The sequence below is a fragment of the Cryptomeria japonica genome, chromosome 3, assembly GCF_030272615.1.
Source record: "Cryptomeria japonica chromosome 3, Sugi_1.0, whole genome shotgun sequence".
NCBI classification, from domain to species: Eukaryota; Viridiplantae; Streptophyta; class Pinopsida; order Cupressales; family Cupressaceae; genus Cryptomeria; species Cryptomeria japonica.
The window spans coordinates 632,908,774-632,933,598 of NC_081407.1; the positions used below are offsets into that span (position 1 = coordinate 632,908,774).

The 24,825-nt window shown below is 33.4% G+C and overlaps 1 protein-coding gene across 1 annotated transcript; it reads left to right on the plus strand.

Moving 5' to 3' along the window:
* The first annotated feature begins 21,804 nt into the window (after positions 1 to 21,804).
* Positions 21,805 to 24,566, plus strand: LOC131072074 (endoglucanase 1-like). The gene is made up of 8 exons (XM_058008100.2): positions 21,805 to 21,999; positions 22,100 to 22,306; positions 22,511 to 22,711; positions 22,834 to 22,926; positions 23,369 to 23,530; positions 23,622 to 23,727; positions 23,853 to 24,016; positions 24,103 to 24,566. Exons 1-8 carry the CDS (start codon positions 21,820 to 21,822, stop codon positions 24,427 to 24,429), a joined length of 1,440 nt encoding a protein of 479 aa, XP_057864083.2. The 5' UTR covers positions 21,805 to 21,819; the 3' UTR covers positions 24,430 to 24,566.
* Positions 24,567 to 24,825: the final 259 nt, after the last annotated feature.

A 24,825-nucleotide genomic window follows, 5' to 3' on the forward strand; every position in this document is an offset into this window, starting at 1 on the left:
TTATATCTAAACTTTAGTTAAAAAAAATTTAAAAATAATATTGAACTTTTTTTTGGTATGTGATTTGTTGAAAAGGTTAGTTTTAATAACAGGTTACAATTAGTATGTTGCTAAACTGAATAAAATATTTTTACATATGTTAATTTATAGTTATTATTATTTTCTAATTTTATATTATTTCAATATAGATGTATGATATTCATATGACTAATGAAATAACAAAGGAGGTTTAAAAAAAATTAAGAAATAGATGCATATACATTTTACAGTTGGCGTAAACCTTAGTATATTACATTGTTTAATATTGTTTCGTTACTTCATAACTGTGTTCTTCTTGTATAAAATCCTTGCACATCATCGAATATTGATTAATAAAAAATTTCGCCATTCCACCTTCATTTGGTATTAGAGAAGCGATAAAATCTAGGCATTTTGAATGGCAGTTTGTTTGCAGAGCAAATAAGGAAGATTTATAGGCACCATGGGTTAAATGACAAAGCAAGTGATTATGTAGGATTCTCTACTACTGTGAGCATTGCTGGAGTTTCATTGTTTCTAGAGTTGTGCTCAGCAATACTGTGCTTGCAATTATCAGCATCATTGGCACTATATTTCGGTTTCACATTGATAGTTTGCAGAACAAGAAGATTTGTTATAATCGTCATTTGAAAATTTTGATTTGCAACTAATATTTGGATGGGGAAAATAGTGGCCAGAGTAGGGTGAAAACAAAGTGCGCACATTGTTACAAAAAGGTACAGGGGTTGAAATGTGTTCTTAAGAGGATGTTAAATGATGGACGATTCCATGACATTGCTTTAAGCGTTGAAGTGATGAGAAGAGGAATGGTTCTATATTGCAGAAGTTTGAAGATGTATTTGACTGGTAGGCTTGTTTGTATTTGTGCAGCATAAGTTGGTGTTGTTTGCATATGTTTGTTTTAAGGATGTTGTAAGGAACCGCTAGTCTTAACTTTAGACTAATTAAATCCTATAATAGTCTACATATATTTATACAAATGAATATAATTTACCATCAATATGATTATAACAAACTAAGGTTAATGTGCATAAGAATTTATCAAACTTAAGTTAGCATCAATTAAATCATGTATTCATAAAAGAAATAAAGGACAACTCATCAATGAAACACATAAACATCATGCACATGATTGACACATGTTAGTACATTAGTGGATTGGTGGTTTTACCATACTTTCTGTTAGTTACATTTTCATGGTGGCTTCCTGTTGCATCTTTGACAGTAGACCTCATAGGCCTTTTACATAGCTTACATAACTTGACCATGAGACCACATTGGTCAATTTTAAATAGATACAACAATACCATACTACAAAAAAAATACAATAGTCTATTGGACTTCACAATGCAATATAATTGAATTCTATGTCTCCTGATGTAGCATCTCCAGTGCCATCGGACTAACCTCCATCTGTAAATTGGAAGATAGACATATAACCCGGGCATTTTATCCACCCAACCAAATGAAGCTTACACTTCCCGGTGCTCATGATGAGCTCTCGTCCCTCACGACGGGGTTCCCTAGCAAATAAGAATAAACTATCAGGAATGATGTGCATGCATGTAGTATCTAACAACCAAACTGTTGAACTTAGCTACATGTGTTATGGGAGGGAGTGAATTAATTAAATTACTTGACCAAGTTTTAACCCTTTTGAAGTAGATGAAAATAAAATCACCTTTCCCTGGTTTATCCCATCATCAAGCAAATGATTCCTAAATACAGCCATCCATCATAGATAGTGAAATTTACCCTTCGTGGTTAGTTCTATTTATAATAAGATATTATTTTGTTTCAATATTTCCTCGTTACTCATACTCATTGATGGAATTCAATTTCATAGAACTCCAAAGATATGAGTTAGTGGATCGATTTAATGTTGATGGAAAACAAGGAACGTCTCATAGTTACTGGTAGAATCTCAATAAATAATTAGATTGACACAAAAATCTACTTAGCCTAAAATGAATAATTAGATTTAAATAAGAGAAAATAAAGAAGCTCGACTATGATTAAAACGTCTTGCAGCTGAACATGCAAGGGAATCTCATTGTAAAATATTGCAAAGTCTTTTTCTTGGAGGCATTGGACGCCTAGTTTGCACAGATCTAGGCAAAACTGTGTAGTCTAACTTTCTCTATTGTTTTAGAGATCACATGTCTTATATTGATCTTTTCTAAGTATGGAAATCGAAACAGACCTTCCATGCAAAAATTGCCAACACAGAGAAGTAGGATCAGACATGACCATAAAACCCAGTTAATGTAGTTGCCCATAACCAAATGACAACAAACCAATTTTAAATCCAATATTAATGCAAATAACAGATCGACTTATCCACAGAGGAAAGAGGGTGTGGTCAATGCTGGATTTAGGAAGTAAAAATATGCACTTTCCAGCCAAGTTAATATACATTTCAAACAAATTAATAAAACCTATCAATTCGATTTACATTGAAAACTGCAGAAAGAAATAAGGATGAGAAGGGGCAATAAAAACTAAAAGCCATTACTTGCAGATTTGGTGTGGAGGAGAATGGAGAAAGATTGTGGGTGATAATTCATCCTACATAGGAATCGATACATGTGCCAACAAAACTTTAACATATCAAATTGAGCCTTGCCAATGTCTTCAGCCAAATCAGTGCTAAACAAGCAGTCAATGGTGAATGCAGACCAAAAATAATGGAATAGATGACTAGGATTAAGTTAGAACAGAATAATACCTAGAAACTTCAACAACAAAAGTCGATGTTAATCCTATCTACCATGATTTGGTAAAAATAACTGTAGAGACAAACAATGAAAAATGGGTCAATATATTTACCGGAGATAAACTTGCCAAGTGGATGGGGAAGAGAGGAGAGTAGAGAAGGCGTGGTATCCTGCAGATAGACGTACCTCCCAAGTCGCCCCTTGCAAAGGATCAAATCGCAAGAGAGATAAGATGAGAGGCGAATTTAGTGGCAGCTCTCCTCTTGCATAACCGATTTCACTTAGCCCCCTTATGTAGACCAATTCAATCGCCTAGGATGAAAATAGAGAGAGAAAGAGAGATCTCCAAACAGTTCAATCTCTCTGGTTTTCAAACTCTTTTTGGTTGGGGTTCGATCCAAGAATTATGGATCTAGATTAGAATAATTTAGGAGTGAATCAGGAGTTGGAGTGGAAATAACTGATTTAGATTAGTCAGTTATGAAATCAAAGCAAGGGTTTAAACTGGAGTCTCAAGGAGTTAAACTTTCCATTAAAATTTGTAACTGAAGTGTTAATTTTTAAAACATGCTTGAATTTAAATCTTAATAATAAATCATTAAATGTGAATTAATATTTAAATTCATTTAATTATAATCTCTTTATTTATTATATTTAACATTTTAGTTTAAATTTAATATTTTATTCTTACATTAATTTGTTTAATATTCATATGTGTGTGTATACACAAGTTCACATTCAGTGAGTTACTGCCCACAAACTAGAAAACTCCTCCTCGGTCATATGTTCATCTTCGATGATCAACCACTTCACACTCGACACAATCGTCACATCATCATTATTTCATAATAATTTATCACATCATTAATATTGCATTTAATAATGCCATCAATAGCATAACATTATTTCATTAAAATAATGTTGCCAATCACATTATTAGCATCATCATATAAAATGTCATCATGTATAAATGTCTTGCATAATAATATAAAGTAAAAATTACTAGTCTAAATTTGGTTCTCCACTAGGAAGAGAGATCGTCCCAATGTCTTATTACACATGCTAAAATAATAATGTATTTCTTTAATAGAATCATAAAAATCACAATGTGCAACCTATAGACATCTATGTGCTAATAGTTCAAAAGTGTTGGACATTTAAGCAAAAAATGAATCATATCAACCATAGAGAATAATTGACAAAGAACCGGTTTCATATAATACTTCTAAACAGGTGACCACAATATTCCTACATCCATTTTTATTTCATTTATCAATTCAAGTATTTAATAGGTATATGGAAATACTGGTAGACATATGTCTTAAGAGGCTATCCTTATTTACAATTTCATGGATTCACAATTGCCAACTATAGAAGGATATGCACAAATTGGATGAAAGACCTCAAAAATATTTTATACAATGTTAACTTGTAGGCCAAATGGTAGTTATGAACTTTTCACACAATAATCACAAAAATATAGTCTAAGGCTATGATTTTCTATTCACAAGAAACATAGCTCAATAACCAAATCTTGGTAAATAAGAGTTAATAATAATAACGAAATAGAACACGTTGCAATCAATCTATGCATACATGAAATAATCCGAGTTAGTGATTTCACCCATTTAGCTAACTCATGTGACCTAAGCATCATTACCCATCTCGTCACCCTACAATTATGCGAAGTAGGCATTATGACCATCCCATCACATTTAATTATTATATGTTAATGTCATTTCAATATTGATTTTCCATCACATTGCAAAAATATCATCACCCTAAACCAAGACATGAGTCTACTTCATCAAATGTAATTTTCATAGGCAATCATATCTTTATGCATTACATATCATGCCACCACATTCACAACAATATGCATGATACCACACATTCACAACATCAATCATGCCAAACTATACCAAGGATTACTTAAGTTATAAGCCTTATTTTCAATCCTATCATTACTATAATTTTTAGGATTGGTATACAATCTACTTTCTTGAATAAGATCAACACAAAATAGGACAACTTAAGTATCATTACATGAAACTAGGCACTCACTCATCTTGCAAATGTCTTCTCATTTCAAAAACATATGTCAAGAAAAAATTCTACCACATCTACATGACATGTGATCTTTGCATTGGATAGACCCTCTTAAAATATTACTTGCACAAAGATTATTGTGATCACAAGGTATGATACACATGATTTGTTCTATAAAATTCTTACTTAACAAGTCCAAGCAAGTAGGTCATTGTAGACACTCAAAATTGTCATGTCTAATTAAATAAATATTTTATTTATTTAATTATCTAAGCCTAATTCTTCTATTAATTAAATAAATTTTTATTTATTTAATTAATTCATTTATCCTCTTCTAGCCTTATTTCTCATTTAAATAAATACATTTATTTATTTAAATTATCCCTTTCCTAAATTAAATAAATATTTTATTTATTTAATTATCCTACTTCTTCTATTAATTAAATAAATCTTTATTTATTTAATTAATTCATTATCTTTTTCTACACATGACACATGTCATTCATCTCTTAATTCATACACTACCTACCTCTTTCATTATTTTGGTATTTCTTTTACCTACCCTCTAATCCTAGCGGACCTCTCTTTTTACACCTCTCAATCTTAACCCTCCATTTCTTATTGTGTCTTCTATTTAAGAAGATGCTTCCTTCATTATCAAACCCTAATCATTCATTCCTAATCACTCAGCCTAATCGACAATTTGGAGGACTCGACTACACTACAATCCTACTTGCAACCACATTCCGTTCTTTGTTGAGCTCTTATGCACATAAAATCTGAGAGCAAATATATCAAGCAAGATCAATGGAGATAGGAAGAATGGAGATCAAAACCCTATTGGACATGTGATGGTATAATCTTTGTGATTTCATTTGATTTGCATTGTCTTAGGTAATCTTCATATGTTATGGTGGATCTTTGTTGTTGTTAGGCTAGGGTTTGGTGGTTGAATTCATTTAGCCTTTCAATATTGTTATTATTGTTATCCATTTTCACCATACACAGTCATGATACTTTGACTTAGAGGGAAATGATCACCTTTTAGTTAAAGTTTCAACACACATGACTAATATATCATAAATAACAAGCTATACTATAATAACATTCTTACAAATGCAACATAATGAATGCACTAGGTCACATCACATAATACCCTATGATAAAGGATTTATAATATGAAATTTATTAGTATGAAAAGTAGGAACATCACAAACATAATTCACGAATGGAAGTTAAACATGAAGAAAATAATTCCCATAATGTCATAAGGTAATAAACCTCATAATAGGTTCTAGATTACAAGAAATAAAATAATTTAGGGATGTAAGTTGTCAACCCTACCATTGTACTATGATAACTTATGTATCTCTTTGATATTAATACTTTTATTCCTACATTCAATATACCAAGCAAGTGGAATAATATCATTAGTTCAATATTCCCATGTGCAAGATTTATCTTAGATTTATTTCTCATTCTAGTCTAACTCTCATGCTTAATAGTTTATAATACTCTCTATAAGACATTGATAAACAAAAAAATCATCCAAACATGAAGCATATGAGTCCACTCAAAGTTTATTATCATATATACTAACCATGGTTCAAACATCGAGAAGACCATCTTCCCAGAGGCACTCCTCAACACACAATAATCCTTTACATAATCTATCAAACATTACTAGCTAGGCCCACAAGACACATCCTATCTTATTTGTGTGACCACACATTACATTTTTATTTGAATAATGGTACACCTTTCTTTATTTAAATGAATAGTCCTTCCTGTTTCTTCTAGATGTTGGATGGGGACAATCTTTAGCATAGTGGTCCCCTCCACAGATATAATACCCATCTCGAGGTCCCTTTGATTTGAAAGACTTATTCTGCTTAGGATCATTCTTATTGTAATTATTATCATAACGATTCCTCTTATTGCTTTCATACCATTTCCTTTTGACTTTATCTTCAATATGGTTGTCTCTATTCATGTTCCTGGTCTGTTGATTATTATTTCCCTGCTATTGAAAACTTCTTCCATAGCCAAAAGTATAACCAATGGGACATAGATAACACTCCCTTCATGGTTTTGGTTCCTATTCTGGTCTTTCACTCTCTCGATCTCTTGTTCGAGGAGTTGTATCATTTCCCCTAGTTGAATCAGGGTGTTAATAGTTTGGCCCAGCCTCTCATCTATAGCATGGTACATGTCATCCATGCTCCTACCGCATTTGTCATTTTTAGTAGCCTTATTAGTCGATTAAGGTTGTCTTGTGCCAAAATTTACATTTTTTAGCGAGGTAGACCATAAAGTCATAATATTAACTCAGAGCTCAATTTATAGACTCTCTAGTGCATTTTAATATGTAAGGAGCAACCATCATTGATCATGCCTATCAATTTTCATTATAGACCTTTCCAATTTTAAGCATCATGCAAAATGTAACATGCAACTAGTTACAATTTATCAATGTGTTTTTATTTCCTATCTATGATATTCTAAGTTGTTTCCAAATAAACTAATATGGATAGAATTTAGGGTATTTTCTAAATGATGTACCACTAAGAAGGGTTCATACTCTCTCTTGCATCAGACATGCAAAATGCATTCACATTAACTTTTATACAAGTATAAATCAAACATCTGATTTCATGTATCATGCAAAGTGAAATTATAATTCAAATGTATCAGTTCCTCAACACAATTTGTGTTTCTAGTCATCATCTATGGATATGGTATTCAAGCAAATATAACATTTCAAGGTTCTAAATTAAAATCAACAAGTCAAAAACAAATATTCACACATAATACACATCTGCATTAAGTCTTAACTATAACTTATATATATAAAGGGTATTGTCCCATGAAAGTGATTAATTATCACAACCTAACGTAGTGAACTCAAGGACCTAGTGAGAAACCTAAAGCTCTAATACCAAAATGTAAAGACTGGCTAGTCCTAACCTTAGACTAATTAAAGCCTATAATAGTCTACATATATTTATACAAATGAATATAATTTACCATCAATATGATTATAAGAAACTAAGCTTAACGTGCATAAGAATTTATCAAACTTAAGTTAGCATCAATTAAATCATGCATTCATAAAAAAAATAAAGGACAACTCATGAAACACATAAGCACATACATCATGCACATTATTGACATATGTTAGTACATTATTGGATTGGTGGTTTTACTTTACTTTCTATTAGTTACATTTTCATGGTGACTTCCTGTCGCATTTTTCATAGTAAACCTCATAGGCCTTTTACATAGCTTACATAACTTGATCATGAGACCACATTGGTCAATTTTACATAGATAAAACAATACCATACTACAACAAAATTAAATACTCTATTGGACTTCACAATGCAATATAATTGAATTCGAGTTGTCTCCTGATGTAGCCTTTCCAGTGCCATCGAACTAACCTTCATCTGTAAACTGGAAGACAAACATATGACCCAGGCGTTTTATCCACCCAACCAAATGAAGCTTACGCTTCCCGATATTCATAATGAGATCTCATCCCTCGTGATAGAGTTCCCTAGCAAATCAGAATAACCCTGTGCATGCATGTAGTATCAAAAAATGAAACTATTGAACTTAGCTACATGTGTTATTGGAGGGAGTGAATTAATTAAATTACTTGGCCAAGTTTTAACCCTTTTGGGGTAGATGAAAAGAAAATCACCCTTCCTTGGTTTATCCCATCATCAAACACATCTTTCCTAAATACTTTCATTATAGATAATAAAATTTACCCTCCCTGATTAGTTCTATTTATGAAATAAGATATTATTTCATTTCAATATTTCCTCCTTATTCATACGCATTCATGGAATTCAATTTCATAGAACTCCAAAGATCTGAGTTAATGGATCGATTTAATGCTGATGGAAAACAAGTAACATCTCATAGTTAGCACTAGAATCTCAATAAATAATTAGACTGACACAAATATCCACTTGCAACTGATCAAATCACAAGAGATGAGATGAGAGGAGAATTTAGTCGCGACTCTCCTCTGGCATAATTGATTTCACTTGGCCCCTTTATGCAGATGGATTCAATCGCTTAAGATGAAAATAGAGAGAGAAAGAGAGATCTCCAAATAGTTCGATCTCTTTCATTTTCAAACTCTTTTTGGCTGTGGTTCGATCCAAGAATAATGGATCTAGATTGGACTAAGTTAGGAGTGAATGGGGAGTTGTACTGGAAATAACTGATTTAAATTAGTCAGTTATGAAACCAAATCAAGAGTTTAAACTGGAGTCTCAAGGAGTTAAACTCTTCATTAAAATTTGTAACTCAAGTGTTAATTTTTAAAACATGCTTGAATTTAAATCTTAATAATAATAAGTCATTAAATTCGAATTAATATTTTAATTCATTTATTTATAATCTCTTTACTTATTATATTTAACATTTGAATTTAAATTTAATATTTTATTATCCAATTAATCTATTTAATATTTATATATATATGTATACACAAGTTCACATTTCATGAGTTACTGCTGACAAACTAGAAAATTCCTCCTCGATCATATGTCCATCTTTGACGATCGACCCTGCATCCACTTCAGACTCAACGAAATCGTCAAATCATCATTATTCCATAATAATTAGTCACATCAATAACATCACATTTAATAATGTCATCAATAGCATAGCATTATTTCATTAAAATAATGTCGCCAATCACATTATTAGCATCATAATATAAAATGTCATCATGTATAATTGTCTAGCATAATAATATAAAGTAAAGATTACTAGGCTAAATTTGGTTCATGACAGATGTCATATAAAAGACATTTAAGTTTAAATTCAAGCATCCCATATCTAATCTTCATATGGCGTGAAAGGGTATTGTTGCTATGAGGAACGAAGAATATATTTTTTGTGTGGTGATTAAGGTAGAGGAGAAGCAGATAGGAGAGGTTAGCAGCCTTATTGTGCACCTAAATATCAAATGCTTTTATCAGAACTGGATAAGCATTACTGGTGATTTGTTTCTCTCTTGTCTCAATAATCATTGGGCCAATCTCTATGGTGAATATAATTAGCGTGGGAGTGAAGTAGTGGATAAAGTATAGACAAGTTTCTAATGGCAAACAAAATGGCCCGGTAAGTGTTCTTCATTTTGTAATTGTTCCCTTTTGCTACTATGTTGAATATTTTGAGAGCATGCACAACATAACAATGACATCAAATTTCCAAAAGTATAGTGAAGATTGACTGTCTCGAAATGAATTCAGAAGATAAACTAAAAGAAACAAAAATAGAAGGGTTTGCCTCTGATGCTCAGTCATTATTTTGTCATGATAAATTATTTTCACGAGGTTAGTAAGTGCATCATCAATAATGTTTTTTACTAAATGGAGAGTGCCATCTGAATATTCTGTCATTGTAGTCACAGCTAATCCTACTCACGTTCTTCTTGCCATTGGAGGGGGAAACCTTTTTCACTTGGAAATTGGAAAAGGGTCCAGGTAACTAAGGACAAATATTTGGAGATTGAATATGATGTATCTTGCTTTGATATAAATCCTATTGGTGACAATCTAGTGTGTAATGAGTTTGTTATTCTTGGATTATGAAAATAACATATTATCAAGGTTTCATACTTACTATGTGAGCTTGTTGATGGATACTTGTTTAATTATATTTTGAATATAAGTATTGGGGATTTACTCGATTGGAAGACCTGATCACAACTGAGACAATTGATGATATTATTTGACTTTTGGGGTCATTTTCTATACCTAATGATGCCTCCAAACACTCATCAAAGACATCAAATGGATAAACTATAATAAGGTCAAATTTGGAGGTTGGTGGCACTAGAGGATGGAGGAATTTCATCATCTTGAGTTAGCTTTTCCCTTTGAGATGATGTTTTTCTTGAGAAGCATTTTTGGTTTCAGTATTTCTTTCTTTTAGTTTTCTTTTTCATGTTGCCAGATTTGAAGAATACATGTGTTGTGAAGGTTATATTTTGGAGATAGGTTTGAGATTTGGTGTTGAGCTCACTATGGATTCTTGTTGAGAAATATTTAGAGTATATGATCAAGAGTTATACCCTTTCATGGTCATTAGACAATGATGGAGATCTGTCATATCACTTAGGGATCATTGTTGAATAATTCAAGACTTTGTGATTCAAGAGTTCGGGACTAAGAGCTTAAGAACACGGCTCAAAGATACACTATTTCAAGGGTAAAGAGACAACTTGATGGAGCTCGTCTTGGTTCAAGATCTACTTCTTGAAGAGAAGATCTTTCAAAAATATGTATTCATATAATGTAATCAACAAGTTTTGTTGTGTAAGCCTTAAGGGGGGGAACGCCCATGACAAGTTTTAGGATAGATGTAATAAGGGGGGGAATGTTCGTATAAACCTTAGTATATTACATTGTTAAATATTGTTTGGTTACAAAGGTTCAATTGCAGAACCTTCTTGTATAAAATCCGTGCACATCATCTAATACATCTAATATTGATTAATAAAATTTTTCGCTATTCCACCTTCATTTACTATATCTATCAATCTTTTACTTGTTTGTAGATGAAGCCAAACTATATACTTCATAATTCATAGATTTATGTTCTTTACTAAGTTGATATACTTTAAAATTTAAAAGCAAACGATATAGTTTAAAGCATACAATATACTTTAATGTGTATGGTTGATAAAATTGATAAAATTATTTAAATATAAAAGATTTTATATTAAAATCTTCATAAAGTAAGAATTTTTTAACAATTTATATATTTCTTAAAATGTCTAATGAAAGAGATTTAAATAACCAAACCATCATAAAAAATTTATATGGCGGGTAGGGTGACCATCAAATTTGAGGCCTATATTGTGAGGAAGAAGACTACCTTGCACTCTTTGTTTTGTTTGTATTAATAGTTAACATTCATAGGATATCTATTTATCAACATATATGCAACGATTGCAAGGTGTTTTTCAATTTCATCCAAAAATTTAAAGATTCTACCACGATGAAGGCCAAAGCTAAGAATATAGTGACAAAAGAGAAACATGTGGGATAAAGGATATAAGAGAATGGTAGGAAAATGATAAAATACAGAAAATGGTAGAATTAAATATGGATAAAGAGGAACACTTCATCCAAAGATGGAGTGAGACGCATGTATAAAGTACCCCACATAAATTATCTATGCATTTTTCATATAACATAAAATTTTGATCAATTATAGAGACAAGCACATATGCAACATATCTCACACAAATTTATTCGCATGTTATCATTTCAAACATTAAAATTTTTAGCATGATATGAAAAGACTTGAATGACACCATTGCATAATTTTTTCTTAGAATTACCTACCTTTAATATCTAATGATAATGAAATATTGCAATATCTCAACTAACCATTTTTTTACTTCCTTATTACCATTTGTTTTAAGTTTGCATGAGAAAACTAAAATTATTTCAATAAGTGTTTGATTAAGGTAAACGGGTTTTACAAGGACCCAAAACCCAAATTTTTTACAATATCTAGAGAATAAGCATCAAATACCATAACCAGCAGCAAAAGCTAAACCAACATGGGCCAAGCCAACAAAACAACCTGAAACAAAAAAAATACTAAGACCAGAAACCTACTGATAAAAATGCAATAGATCTTCATTCTTGTAAATGATTTTCCTGTTGATACCCTCCACCTCATCCATGATAAATCTGGAGCTGCCTTGCTCCTGGTATGGGTACACAAATCTATCATAATATGGGGATGAGAAATATGACCACCTGCACCCCTCACTTTCTCTTTCTACTTGGAATCTAAAGGAGACACACTGGCAATGGGATCAACCCTATAGTCCACAATCATATAATTGACCCTCATCAAGCCTTCTGAACTATTATTGATGACGGCCTTGTTGATCTGAACCAGATTTTTCAAACTTCCTTTAATTTCTTCCACACTCAACTCCAAATTTCATATTCTTCTTTCATGATTCGATTTCATATTGTCCACGTCCTCACTAAATTTATGGGTCAACTGGAGGATTTTATGTGTTTTGTTGGGCCCAAGGTTGTCTATAAAAGTATCCATAATACCCTTTATACCCTCTTTTAACACTACAATCTCCATGCCCATCTTCTAGAGACAATCCAACTGACTGCTGACCACAAGGAAAATGCAATCATCCAAATCTGGGTTAATGACAATCCTCCCTTGTTTCCCAGGATCAATGTTTATGGGTATCTCAATCTTAATCTCCTATTCAATATCTGTATTGACCCCCCCATTCCAAATTTGGTCTTCTTTGATTTGGGAGAGGCAAAGTCAGTAGGCTTGGTCCCCAAATTTTTATATTTGCTAGTAGCCCACCTAGGGTACTTGTTGCGCCTACTACTACTACTACCAATTACATGGGTAATATTCTGAATGGGGCTCTCACTAGTAGGTGGACAATACTCAGGATTGTCAAAAAAATCTTGATCCTTCCAATCCTTGGCAAAACCACTATCTTCCCCTTCCAAATCCATGTCAGAAACCACTTGAACCTTTGGTTTGGAAGAAGAAACATGGGTTTTCAAAATAGTGGACGGCTTGACTTCATGGGCCTTGGCATAATCCATAATAAGTTGAATAAGGCCCTCATGGAGGACCGAATTATCCACATTCTTGGCATGTTTCTCCAAACTATGTCTTAAAGAAAATATAAGATAAAACGGACTAGAAATTTTCCTATCGTGCTTGAAGTGATTCAAAATGACAAAGTGGTAGGAAAAAATGCTCGCATACTGACCATGAAGAGTAATTTATCTCATGATAACCTTCACCACATCGTCCTAAGGCGTTTGAAGATCCTTCTGGTTGTAGCCACAATTAGCCATCTTGTGAACCCTATTCTACTCCTTTTTCTTGTCGAAGAAAGTGGAGATAGCTTCTTCAACAAATTTTCATTCCCTATAAAACTTCCTTCCCTCCATCAACATACCAGTGATTTCAACAATAAACTCTTCATCAATCCTAAATTCAATGGCATAGACCTTAAGGATATCATTATCCCAGCCATTCACAAATTCTTCAGTGTCACTCAGTGAAATCTCCTTCCACCTTTCCATATACAGCGCCAGGCGTCCATCCAAAATCTCATTCCAAACCTCAGTATTCATTTTCCAGTTTTCAAAAGAGGTGGTTTCCATCCTATTCTTTTTGCCCCCCATGAAATGTACAATTCTGATAGAGCACGAAAACACACCTAGAACACACAACAACAAGCCTAACCAGAAACAAGCGAAGACTCTAGAATAGCAAGAATCAGAAGGTGTGAAAAACTTCCACCAAGAAAAAATATCCCAATGACATTCTGTCATTATGAATTGGTAATGAGTGGTCGATTAATTCAGCATCCTTTCTAGTCATCTCACATAGGCTTCTTGGGAAACTTTCCACTTCCATGTACCAGTTAACCTCTACATAATCCACCCCAAGATTTGTCATATAATCAGTGAGGGCATTTCCTTCCCAATACGTGTGAGAAGCTTTGAACTCGTCCAGACTAGCAATCATGAGATGACAATCTTTGATCAAATGCATCACTCCATAGCTAAAATTTCAATAAAATTATTTCAATAAGTTAGCATTACTCCATACCTAAAATTTATTTGTTAGGATGTAACACAAACAAGGTTTTCACAAATCAAGATAATATTTTTAGATTGAATACTTGTGTACGAATAAAGAGCCTTGTCAAATGTATATCAAAATATGTCATATTAAATTATTAAGTAGCATGATGTAATTTTAAAGTGAAAGAACACATGCTGATGGAATCTTCTCTGTAATCTTCTCTTTGTATTTGTATGTTGGAGTTTAGTTAATTGTGCATTTCCATTAATATTGTTTTTTTCAATGATTAATAACAAGTATTCACATTAGTCACACTCATAGGTGGCAAATATAAAAAGTACTCAATAATTGTAAAAACTAATTTTATACTCATTAAATTTATAATTATTTATTCTGAATTAATTAATTTTTTATTGCAAGTGAGAAATTTCACTACTGAAATTTAAGATTAAGTACGCGTTTTCAAACATGATTTCACATTAACAAGATTGCATTGAGGTGACACATAATACAAGGAAAAACTAACATATTTATTTTTTGAAACAATTGACGATAATACCAAAGATAAACAATGAATTGTCTCATTTGCACTATAATGTTTACACAAGTGTCACAAGTAACACTACTACATAGTGAAAAGACTACACAACAACCTTACCATTACTTAAGCAAGGTGACACCACCAAAAGACTAGCAATCATTGGATAATGTCACCATAATGAACCAATAAGAGAGAGAGAGGCCAATATCTTGTTCATGGTCAATATAAAACAACTTCATGTTCTCTCACAAAACCATACAAAGATGGGATGAGAGAATTTTTAACCTCCAATCCAAATCAAACCATTAAACTAGTTCTTAGCCATAACCCTAATGAAACTCTTAAGATCAACATCAACAAAGGATTTCTAGGAGACAATGTTACTCGACTAAATGATGGCCCTCTCAATTTTTAAGACATGGAGTAGGACATGTCAATGTTTCCAATTGATTGCCTATATATTCATAAGGATTAACCAATTTCCTATCAACAATATCTAGATCAATGGCCAGTGAACAATAATTAATCAAATGATTATTGATTTATTCTGCACTTTTGGCTTTGTAGGACCTAGGTGGGTAGACCTTGCAATATTAAAAGACTCTTATACAAATACCAAAGAGTATTGCCACAATATAGATAATTTTGAATGAATTTCAACTAGATTGGATCTAATTTAACCCTGAAATCGCTCTATTCATGGTTATTTGACATTGTTATGCACAATTGAGAATAATTCCTATTCTAGTCCTACTCATACAAACATAAAAAGGGAAAATAGATTTAATTTGATTGAAATGCTATCTAAATTTGAATAAAGCTATCAAATATTGGTGCCTAATCATAAGGTAATAGAGTCAAAACATAAAGCCTCCAAACATTAAATGGACAATTCAAGATCCAACCAAAAAACTTGAACATTCATGCATTACACAAATTTATGTTTGTATTAAATTTCAAATTTTACTTAATGATCACCATTGCATTTCCCAATTCACTACAATATATCTACATAATTTAATGTACTCCTTAAGGAGAACTTGCAAATATATCTCACATTAAAAATAATTTTGTAAAGAAAAATTATACTACTCTTAATAGAATAATTCATATGAAAAAGAAAGCATAGATGGGAGGAAATATGAAATGAATTTTCATTCATTCTTTCAAAAGTGGTGAACAAAATCCATGAAAATGCAAATCTTTATAAAATGACTTTCTATTACTTAGAAACTTAGGCTCTATTTTACCCGCCCAATTACAATATTTCATAACCCTTTACAAGTGATCTTTAATTATGTTTTATAAAATATGAGAGGAAAATAGATTGGGTCACTTGTACACATGTTAAAATTTGATTCAATTACATTCAAATATGCCAAAGGCAAATTTTCTTGTGCATGAGAAAAAATATGTTTGTATCCTTGATAGGGAAATGCAAATATAACTACTTCTTGTTCGAAGATGCTACTGACTTGTTCTTTTGAGGTGGCATGTTTAGTTGAAGCATCTTCAATAGTTCTACTAATCGAAAAATTCTTGATGCTACTAATGTGGATCCTATTGAGGTGGGTATTTAAAGAAATTAACATAGAAAAATAATAAAATGTACAATAAAGACACTGAGAAATATTCACTGATGGATCTGCATTTCACTAAACAATCAGCGTCTCTGAATTTTGGTAAGGCACCTGTGATCAAATCCTAGATCTGGCAAGGTCCTTATGTAAATAGTTGAGTTGTGATTGAAAATGTAGTCTATCCCTCCCTCCATATGGTTCTTCCTCTACCTTGTTCAAGTGCAATCTTATTGGTACCAATCCACTATTGTTAACTGATTAGGCCATTGAAATTTTTACAGCTATTGCACTCTAGATGGACTCTACTTTGTCTTACCATTGAGGATAGCCTTGGTGTCATTGATGAACTTACATATCATGCATTGATTTGAATGATCTTGAATAGAGTTTAATGGAACACTATTTGCAACTTTTTCCCGTCATCAATCATTGAAAGAATAAAAGGAACACACATTTTAAATTCATTCTTCCAATTTAAAAAAAAATTAAATTAACTTCTTATCTCCATCAGGAATATCTAGAATCAACCAATGAGTTAAAATTTGAAAGAATGCTATCTTGTTCTTTATTAGTTTATTTTTACATTCAATAAATAGCAACTCCTCAACAAGCATGGTGATCATTTTGTTAGTTAATTTTATTTGAGGAGCTATTTGCATGAGTTGTGTGGACAAAACCAATGTGGTGAATGTGTGAGCTTTTAGTTGCCACCTCGCAAACATTGGTTTTAAAATTTGCAATATTTCTTTATTTTGTTGCTCATCTTGTAGCAAGGCCTGATACCCCTTATATAATTTTTCAATTTTCTCCAAAATTTTGGGGAACATATACTTAAGGATGCTTTCCATAACCCCCAAGGCCTTGTCTTTAGCAATCTTTCTTGTTTTAAGCAATGCCTCCTACATAGTGTCCAATTTTCCTACATATTGGTTAAGTTTCTCTTTTAATTTGGTTATCTCATTTGCAAAGGACTCCCCTTGTGTCATAGTTGGAGGATGGTAAATAGCCAGAGTTCCTTCAAGGGTAGGGGGCCTATCAACAATTTTTAAGGCCTTTTTCAATCTAATATTTTCCCTATACATTTTACTGTAGGCCTCATGTAGAGCAACATGCTTCTTCATTAGTTTATTTGTTCTCTTTTGTTTATCCTATGTTGCAACTTGCACAAACAGAGCATCACGTAATGTGATTGGAATTGCCTCGAGTGAATAAGTATCCTTAAAGGTTCTGATAATAACATTTCTTACAGTTTCTTCCACACTATGTAATAGCTTGGGCTTGTAAGTCCTTGGTGCCTTTTCCCATTGTGCCAATGACTTGAGGGTAGGGTTATATCCTATTCACCTCACTCCCCCAACACTATCAAATTTTTCCACAAACATGGGATCATCTTTCTTTCTAATTTCATCTAACAAAAAGACTTCTTCAAGATCCTAGTTTGGGACTAGGAGCATCCCACTTTTCTTAACCAATCTCCTTGCTTCATCAAGGGAAATATTAATATCATCAATATTAATCTATGAAACCTTTTCTTCTAACAATTCATTTAACTCCATTTGTAGCCAAAAGATTTGACAAATTCATCATCAGAGATGAATTGAATGGCAACCATCATCCTTTCATCATCTACTTGGTCAATGGGAATAACATTCGACAAAATTACCTTGTCTTCCTCCTCTTGCTCTTCTTGTTACTCAAGATTATCCATTGGAGGGGAGGGCAAGGGTTTATCAATTTCTTGATCAAACTTTTCTCTCAACACATCACCCCTTATTTCCTTAGTTATTCCCCAAGTTTCTTCACTTATTTCATGTACTTCTATATGATGACATTGTTCAATTCTTGACCTTTTATGAGGGGTCTCATCATGAGGAATATCATGTGATACTTGATCACCTTCTTCGAATATTTGTTTACCTTTTCCTATAGCTTCTCCCACTCTAGATGGTACTAGTTCTGATCTCACTTCTAGAGAGGTGGTGCATTTCCAAGTGATTGACCATATATAGTTTCAAAATTGTCAATCATAAGGGTCGTCCATTGAATTTCATTTTTTGTACCTCTAAATAGAAACCTTTGAAATTAGGATCCCACGTTTTCCTTTCATTCTCAAACCTCAACAAAATGTTCCACTTTTTTCTTCTTTCTAATTCTTTACCAATGTTAGGGAAATTTCTTATCACATCTTCCTCATAGAAGATCTCATGGAGGTAGGCTCTTCTTTTCATTTTCATAACCCTCAAATAAGGCATGTATCCTTCTGGATCAACATTTCTCATATTCCTACTCTACGAGTGATACATGGCCTTCATGAATTCCTACACTTTATCCAAGGTGTCTCACCCAATTATGAAATCATAAAACCTATTGTGCCTTGGCATATGTGTCACCTTCTTTTCTGGTTCCACATATTTCTTTTCTATCCATATTAGCTGCCACATGAACTCCAAGAAAGCAAGTCTAGGGAGAACAACCCTTGGTAGCTGATGTGGTTATTGAGTGTGCCCATATACTCTTATCGTGGTGTAATCTACAAAATAAAATGAATCACCAAGTTTGTGGATGAATGCACCCTTAGGCAACAACTTGTTGGTTGGATTTAGGTTCATGGCTCTCAAAATTTGTACAATCACTGGTGGCAGTATTTGGTAATGACAACCCACACCATCCTAAGATTTTCATCACAAAGTGATCATGCAATACCACATATTCTAAGTTCTTAGACTTCCTATCTCAAATTTGGGTCAATCTTTGCATTAACCATGGTTCCTCATCTTAAAAGTAGTTCACCCAATTTCAAACATAAACTACGACTTAAAATTAATTAAAATTGATATTATTTTCTAAAGATTACTCCTCAAATTTCAAACAAACCTTATTTTTTTGAAGAATATAAAACCCTTCCCCAAAAATCCTTATCTGAAAAGTAGCTCACCAAATTTCAACATAAACTGCGACTTAGCTTTAATTATAATTTATTCCCATGTTTATGCTTGGAAAGCTGATTTAGAAACATTGAAATTCAACAAATTACGTGTATAGCGCCTAGAAAAATGCAAATTTTACGATCTTTAGTCATGGATAGAGTACTACCAAACGCCTACTTTGTTCACGTGTATTATGCTGACCAACAAGTACATCAATCCATCGCGGCTTCTTTACCATATTGGCAAATTGATTTCTTTGTATTTTTATCTGTTTCTCCGCATTCATAGCACCCATATTTGGTATAATTTTACCCATTATTTACGTTGAGAAGTAGGTCCTACGTTGAAGGCGTTATTTTCAGAGTATTATATAAACTGTGAAAGAACAGAAAAAATGGAGACAAATGCATCCTACGGCATACAAAACCAATTTTTCATTAATTGAAAAATGTATTACAACTCCTCTCTTTTATAGAGGATTGAACAAACAGTTCTGGACTCCTATCTTACGAAATTCTGCATGAATAAATATGCAAACTACTTTTAAACATCTTGTATAAATTTATAACTAAAGATGAATTGCTTGCACAACAGTGCATGGTCGGTGCATGTTAGTGGGTGGTTTCCAGAACATTCTTAACATGCATGCGGTGGAAGAGGCTGTAAACGGTGGCACTGGAAGCTGACAATGGAGACTGAAGTTTGCGTGAGAAATTACTTTCCAACAAACTGGAAGTCAACAAAATGTATCCATATATATCCAATAAAAGTACTGTCCTTCAATAGTCGTATTGAAAACTTAATTGTCTTGATGGTATGTTCTCGGAACAATACTGATGTCTGTTGAAAACAAAAGAGACTTTCTGACATTGGGTAATCACTGAAAATGGTGGGCGCGAATCCATGAGTCACATGAGGCGGAAGATCCATATGCATGCACGCATGCAGGTTAATACGATTTACAAAAGCGGGAATAGCACCCGAATCCGTGAATATCGGCCTAATTCACGTGAAGACAGAAGTCGATGAATATTTTCTTTCACTCCGCCTCAATGGGACCCTGTAATCGCAATTCTTCATTTGCGTGCACTTCTATTTAATCTTGGATTCCCCCCAAAGCTTAAGACTTTGCGCAAGAATTAACATGCCCGTGGGCCTCGAATCCAAAGACTAGATTATTCGTTCAATTGTGGCGTGTCCGGAAGTGTGCATTTTTCCGGCTTCATGTTAATCCAAAGGAACCAAACTCCGGGATCTCTTTTTTGTTTCCATTACTATAATATATCTCTTTCGTAATGTAATAAATACTCATTCATTTAAAAATTAAAGTATATTAATTATTATTATGTGGAGAGGCATTTTACAATGGTAAGAGCCTGGAAACAGAGCCTATAAGAGTGTTTATTGGAGGCCAACACAATTTACAATGAAAGCACAAGTATAGTCACCTACAATATAGATATTAGATTTGATTTGTTTGTAAAAACTAAAAATCTAATTTGATTTGTTTTGGAAAAAAGAAATTAGATTTAATTTGTTTTAAAAAATTGATTCATTATTAATGATATCTATCAATTTTTTTAATTACCTTAATTGCTTTAATCTAATTCCTTGCCAATGCATCTCATTTTCTATTAAGGTTTCTCAGTTTAGTTTCCAATTACTACTAGTACAATGTACTCGAAATTTTCTTAAAAAATCTACACTATACACTGTATAATTTTTTCTAAATATAAATATACTTAGTTATAATTCTTTACCAATACATCTCATTTTCCTCTTAGGGTTTCCCAATTCAGTTCCCAATAACTACATACGGTACGGTGTGCATGCGCTCCAAGCTTTCAGGAAGAATCTGCACCGTACATTTTCTTCTTCCTTACTTGAGCTCCGAACGCCGGTTAATCCCTAGACTGCTCCTACGAATCCTTCGTTGCATTTTTAAATTCATGCAATTGCAGTCGCCAAAACGACGTTGGAAAGGACCGATTTCTGTTAAACGCTATGCACATTTAATTTTTTACGCTTATCGTACAATCCATGGAAAATCACCAGGATTCTCGTGAATTAGGGCGCTTGATTTTACGGGATTGCACATTCTTGTCCTAAACATCCGCCAGGTGGGACCCAAATAGCTGTTTTTAGAACAGTAAATTGTGTCGTCTTCCCTCCATTATTCGATTTGTCAAGACAACACAATCCTATAAATCCCAGCCATTGGTGAGTTAAGCAGACACAAATCATTTGCATATCTATCTGGTATTTGAGTGGGAGCGAGAATGAGTGGGAAAGTAGCTCTGCAAGTGTTAAGCTTAGGCTTGTGTTTAATAATGGCAGTGAGAGCAAGAGTAGACTACAATAATAGGTATGCGTCTGCCTCTCATAATTATAAAGATGCTCTCACGAAATCCATTCTCTTTTTTGAAGGCCAGAGATCCGGCAAGCTTCCTTCCACTCAGAGGATGAGATGGAGGGGAGATTCTGCCCTAGCTGATGGAGCTGATCAACACGTATGTTTAGTCCTGTCCATTTCTTATTTATTTATTTCTTCAGTCAAATCTGACATAAACTGGGCTTTCATGTAGCTAAATGATGTTGTTATGGCGGCAGGTGGACTTGAGCGGAGGATACTACGACGCAGGAGATAATGTAAAATTTGGGTTCCCAATGGCTTTTACGACCACCATGCTATCATGGAGCGTGGTGGAGTTTGGACAATACATGGGTAACGACCTCCAACATGCAATGGATGCCATTCGTTGGGCTACTGATTATCTGCTCAAAGCCACTTCTCAACCGGGAGTAATATACGTGCAGGTTTACACACTAATGGGTTCTTCTTTTGTTCCTCTCACTTGCAATGATAAGTTTTTATACAAGTTTTGTCTGATAAGTTTTTAAGTTTTTAAAAGTCTTTGAATGTATCTAAGATCTCTATAATAAAACAATTGTAATCCATTCACCATCTATTAATTCTCAAAGAGTGTATTCATATATTTGTATTTGGTGTTGTGTATTTAGGTGGCTGATCCTAACATGGATCACAGGTGTTGGGAGAGACCAGAGGACATGGACACTTCTCGTAATGTATACAAAGTGGACAGTAAACACCCAGGTTCAGATGTGGCCGCTGAAACTGCTGCAGCCCTCGCAGCCGCCTCCCTTGTCTTCAAATCAACAGACAAGTCTTATTCTAACCGTCTCCTTCAAACTGCAATGCGGGTAAAATCTCAATACTTCCACTCATATTTGTGGTAGTATTATACTCCTCTGTTTTATCAGTCCGAATTTTTATTGAAAAGTTGGGTTAAGAGTTCTGATTGGAAATTTTATACCTTTCCCAGGTGTTCGATTTCGCAGATAAATATAGAGGATCTTACAGTGACGCCCTCTCGTCTGAAGTTTGTCCATTCTACTGCTCCTACTCTGGTTATCGTGTAAGTAGAATACTCAATGTAAAATTATTATGCAGATAGACATTCTATAATGGCAGTAGGGTCGAAAAATAAAAAATAATTCTGCAATATAAAACAAAAATTAAATCTAAAAATTGTTTTTAAAAAGTAAAAATTAGATTTCATTTTCATTTAATGGTGGTTGCGATAGTCCTCCTCAAAAGTACAATATAGTATTCAGGCTACTTACGCTACCACGTTTGGATCAAGTATTCTCTTCCTCTCTTATCATCCTCCCCCTGAACACCTCTACTTCAAATTAGCCCCAAAACTTAAATTTGATTTTCTTTTATTTATCTTAACAATGATATCTATCAGCCTTTTTACATAAATTTTTCTTAATATAAATATACTAGTTTTTACACGAGCAGAGCCATGGATATATGTAGAAGCGACTGACCCAAGAAAAACCTTTTGCTTGCAGGACGAATTACTGTGGGCTGCAGCTTGGTTGCAAAAGGCCACAGGAAACCCATCGTATGTCAACTACATTCAAACAAATGGGCCCAATTTGGGCGCTGACGACAGCGATAATATCTTCAGCTGGGATGAAAAGCACGCCGGAGCCCGAGTTCTTTTGGCCAAGGTTTAAAAATGATGAAAAGAAAAATCCACTGCGATGTCTTATTCTATAATTCTTACCATTAAAGACTGAATCTTCAAATTTTGTTTTGCAGGAATTTCTCGTTAAAAACGTGAAATCCCTAGAGGATTACAGAGGCCATGCTGATAGCTTGATTTGCTCTCTTCTGCCCGAAACTTCATCTTCACAATACACGCCAGGTTTCACTGTTGCATAGATTTTAACTCACTTCTGTTTACATCCGATATATAGTAAATACAGAAATTCTGTCTATGTTGGATATGTACACAAATTCATTACTTGGTCTGATTTTATGGTGTTGCAGGTGGACTTCTGTTCAAGATGAGTGAAAGTAATTTGCAATATGTCACCTCCACGAGCTTCTTGCTTTTCACTTACGCAGAATATTTGGACATCTCCAAGCAAGTAGTTAAATGTTCTAACGGAGTAGTCACTCCCACCAGCATCCGTACCCTTGCAAAAAGACAGGTGAATAAAAAATACAAAACAGTTTGTTTCTATATATTAATGAAATCCTCAAGTGACTGAAATTATTTCACTAACTGTTTGTTCAGGTTGATTACATTCTGGGAGACAACCCCCTAGGAATGTCATACATGGTGGGGTATGGTACAAAGTTCCCACAGCATATTCACCACAGAGGATCGTCGTTGCCTTCAGTTTATCACCATCCTCAGAAAATATCGTGCAATGATGGTTTCAACTTAGGATTGAATGGCAATGGCCCGAATCCAAACATCCTGGTTGGAGCAGTTGTTGGAGGGCCTGATAACAATGATCAATTCAGGGATGATCGTAATGACTATTCACACTCTGAGCCAGCTACTTACATTAACGCTCCATTCGTCGGCGCTCTTGCTGCTTTAGCCCGCTACATGTGATCTTCTTGTCCGTAAACTATATGTGTGACTCGTTATCTTTCCTATAAAAGTGAAAGGATAAATGTCTTCTCAAATGTCAACCTTCAAGGAGTTGTTAATTAATATAATATAATATCTCGTTTTCTACTTTGCAACAATTATTCTTCCCGCATAAATTACCTAGATAGTGCTCTATAACTTCCAATTATATAACGGAGTCTGCCATAACAAATTCAGTCAACATATTGGAATGGACTGCTCTGACAATTAAGGTTATTTGACATCTGATTCACATGAAAAAAAATATATATATATATCTTATTTTTATTAAAATTATTCATCATTTAATATTTAAAAATAATTAAAAGAAAATTAATATTTTAAGACTTGTAGTTCAATTGAGGAAGGTAATGGTAT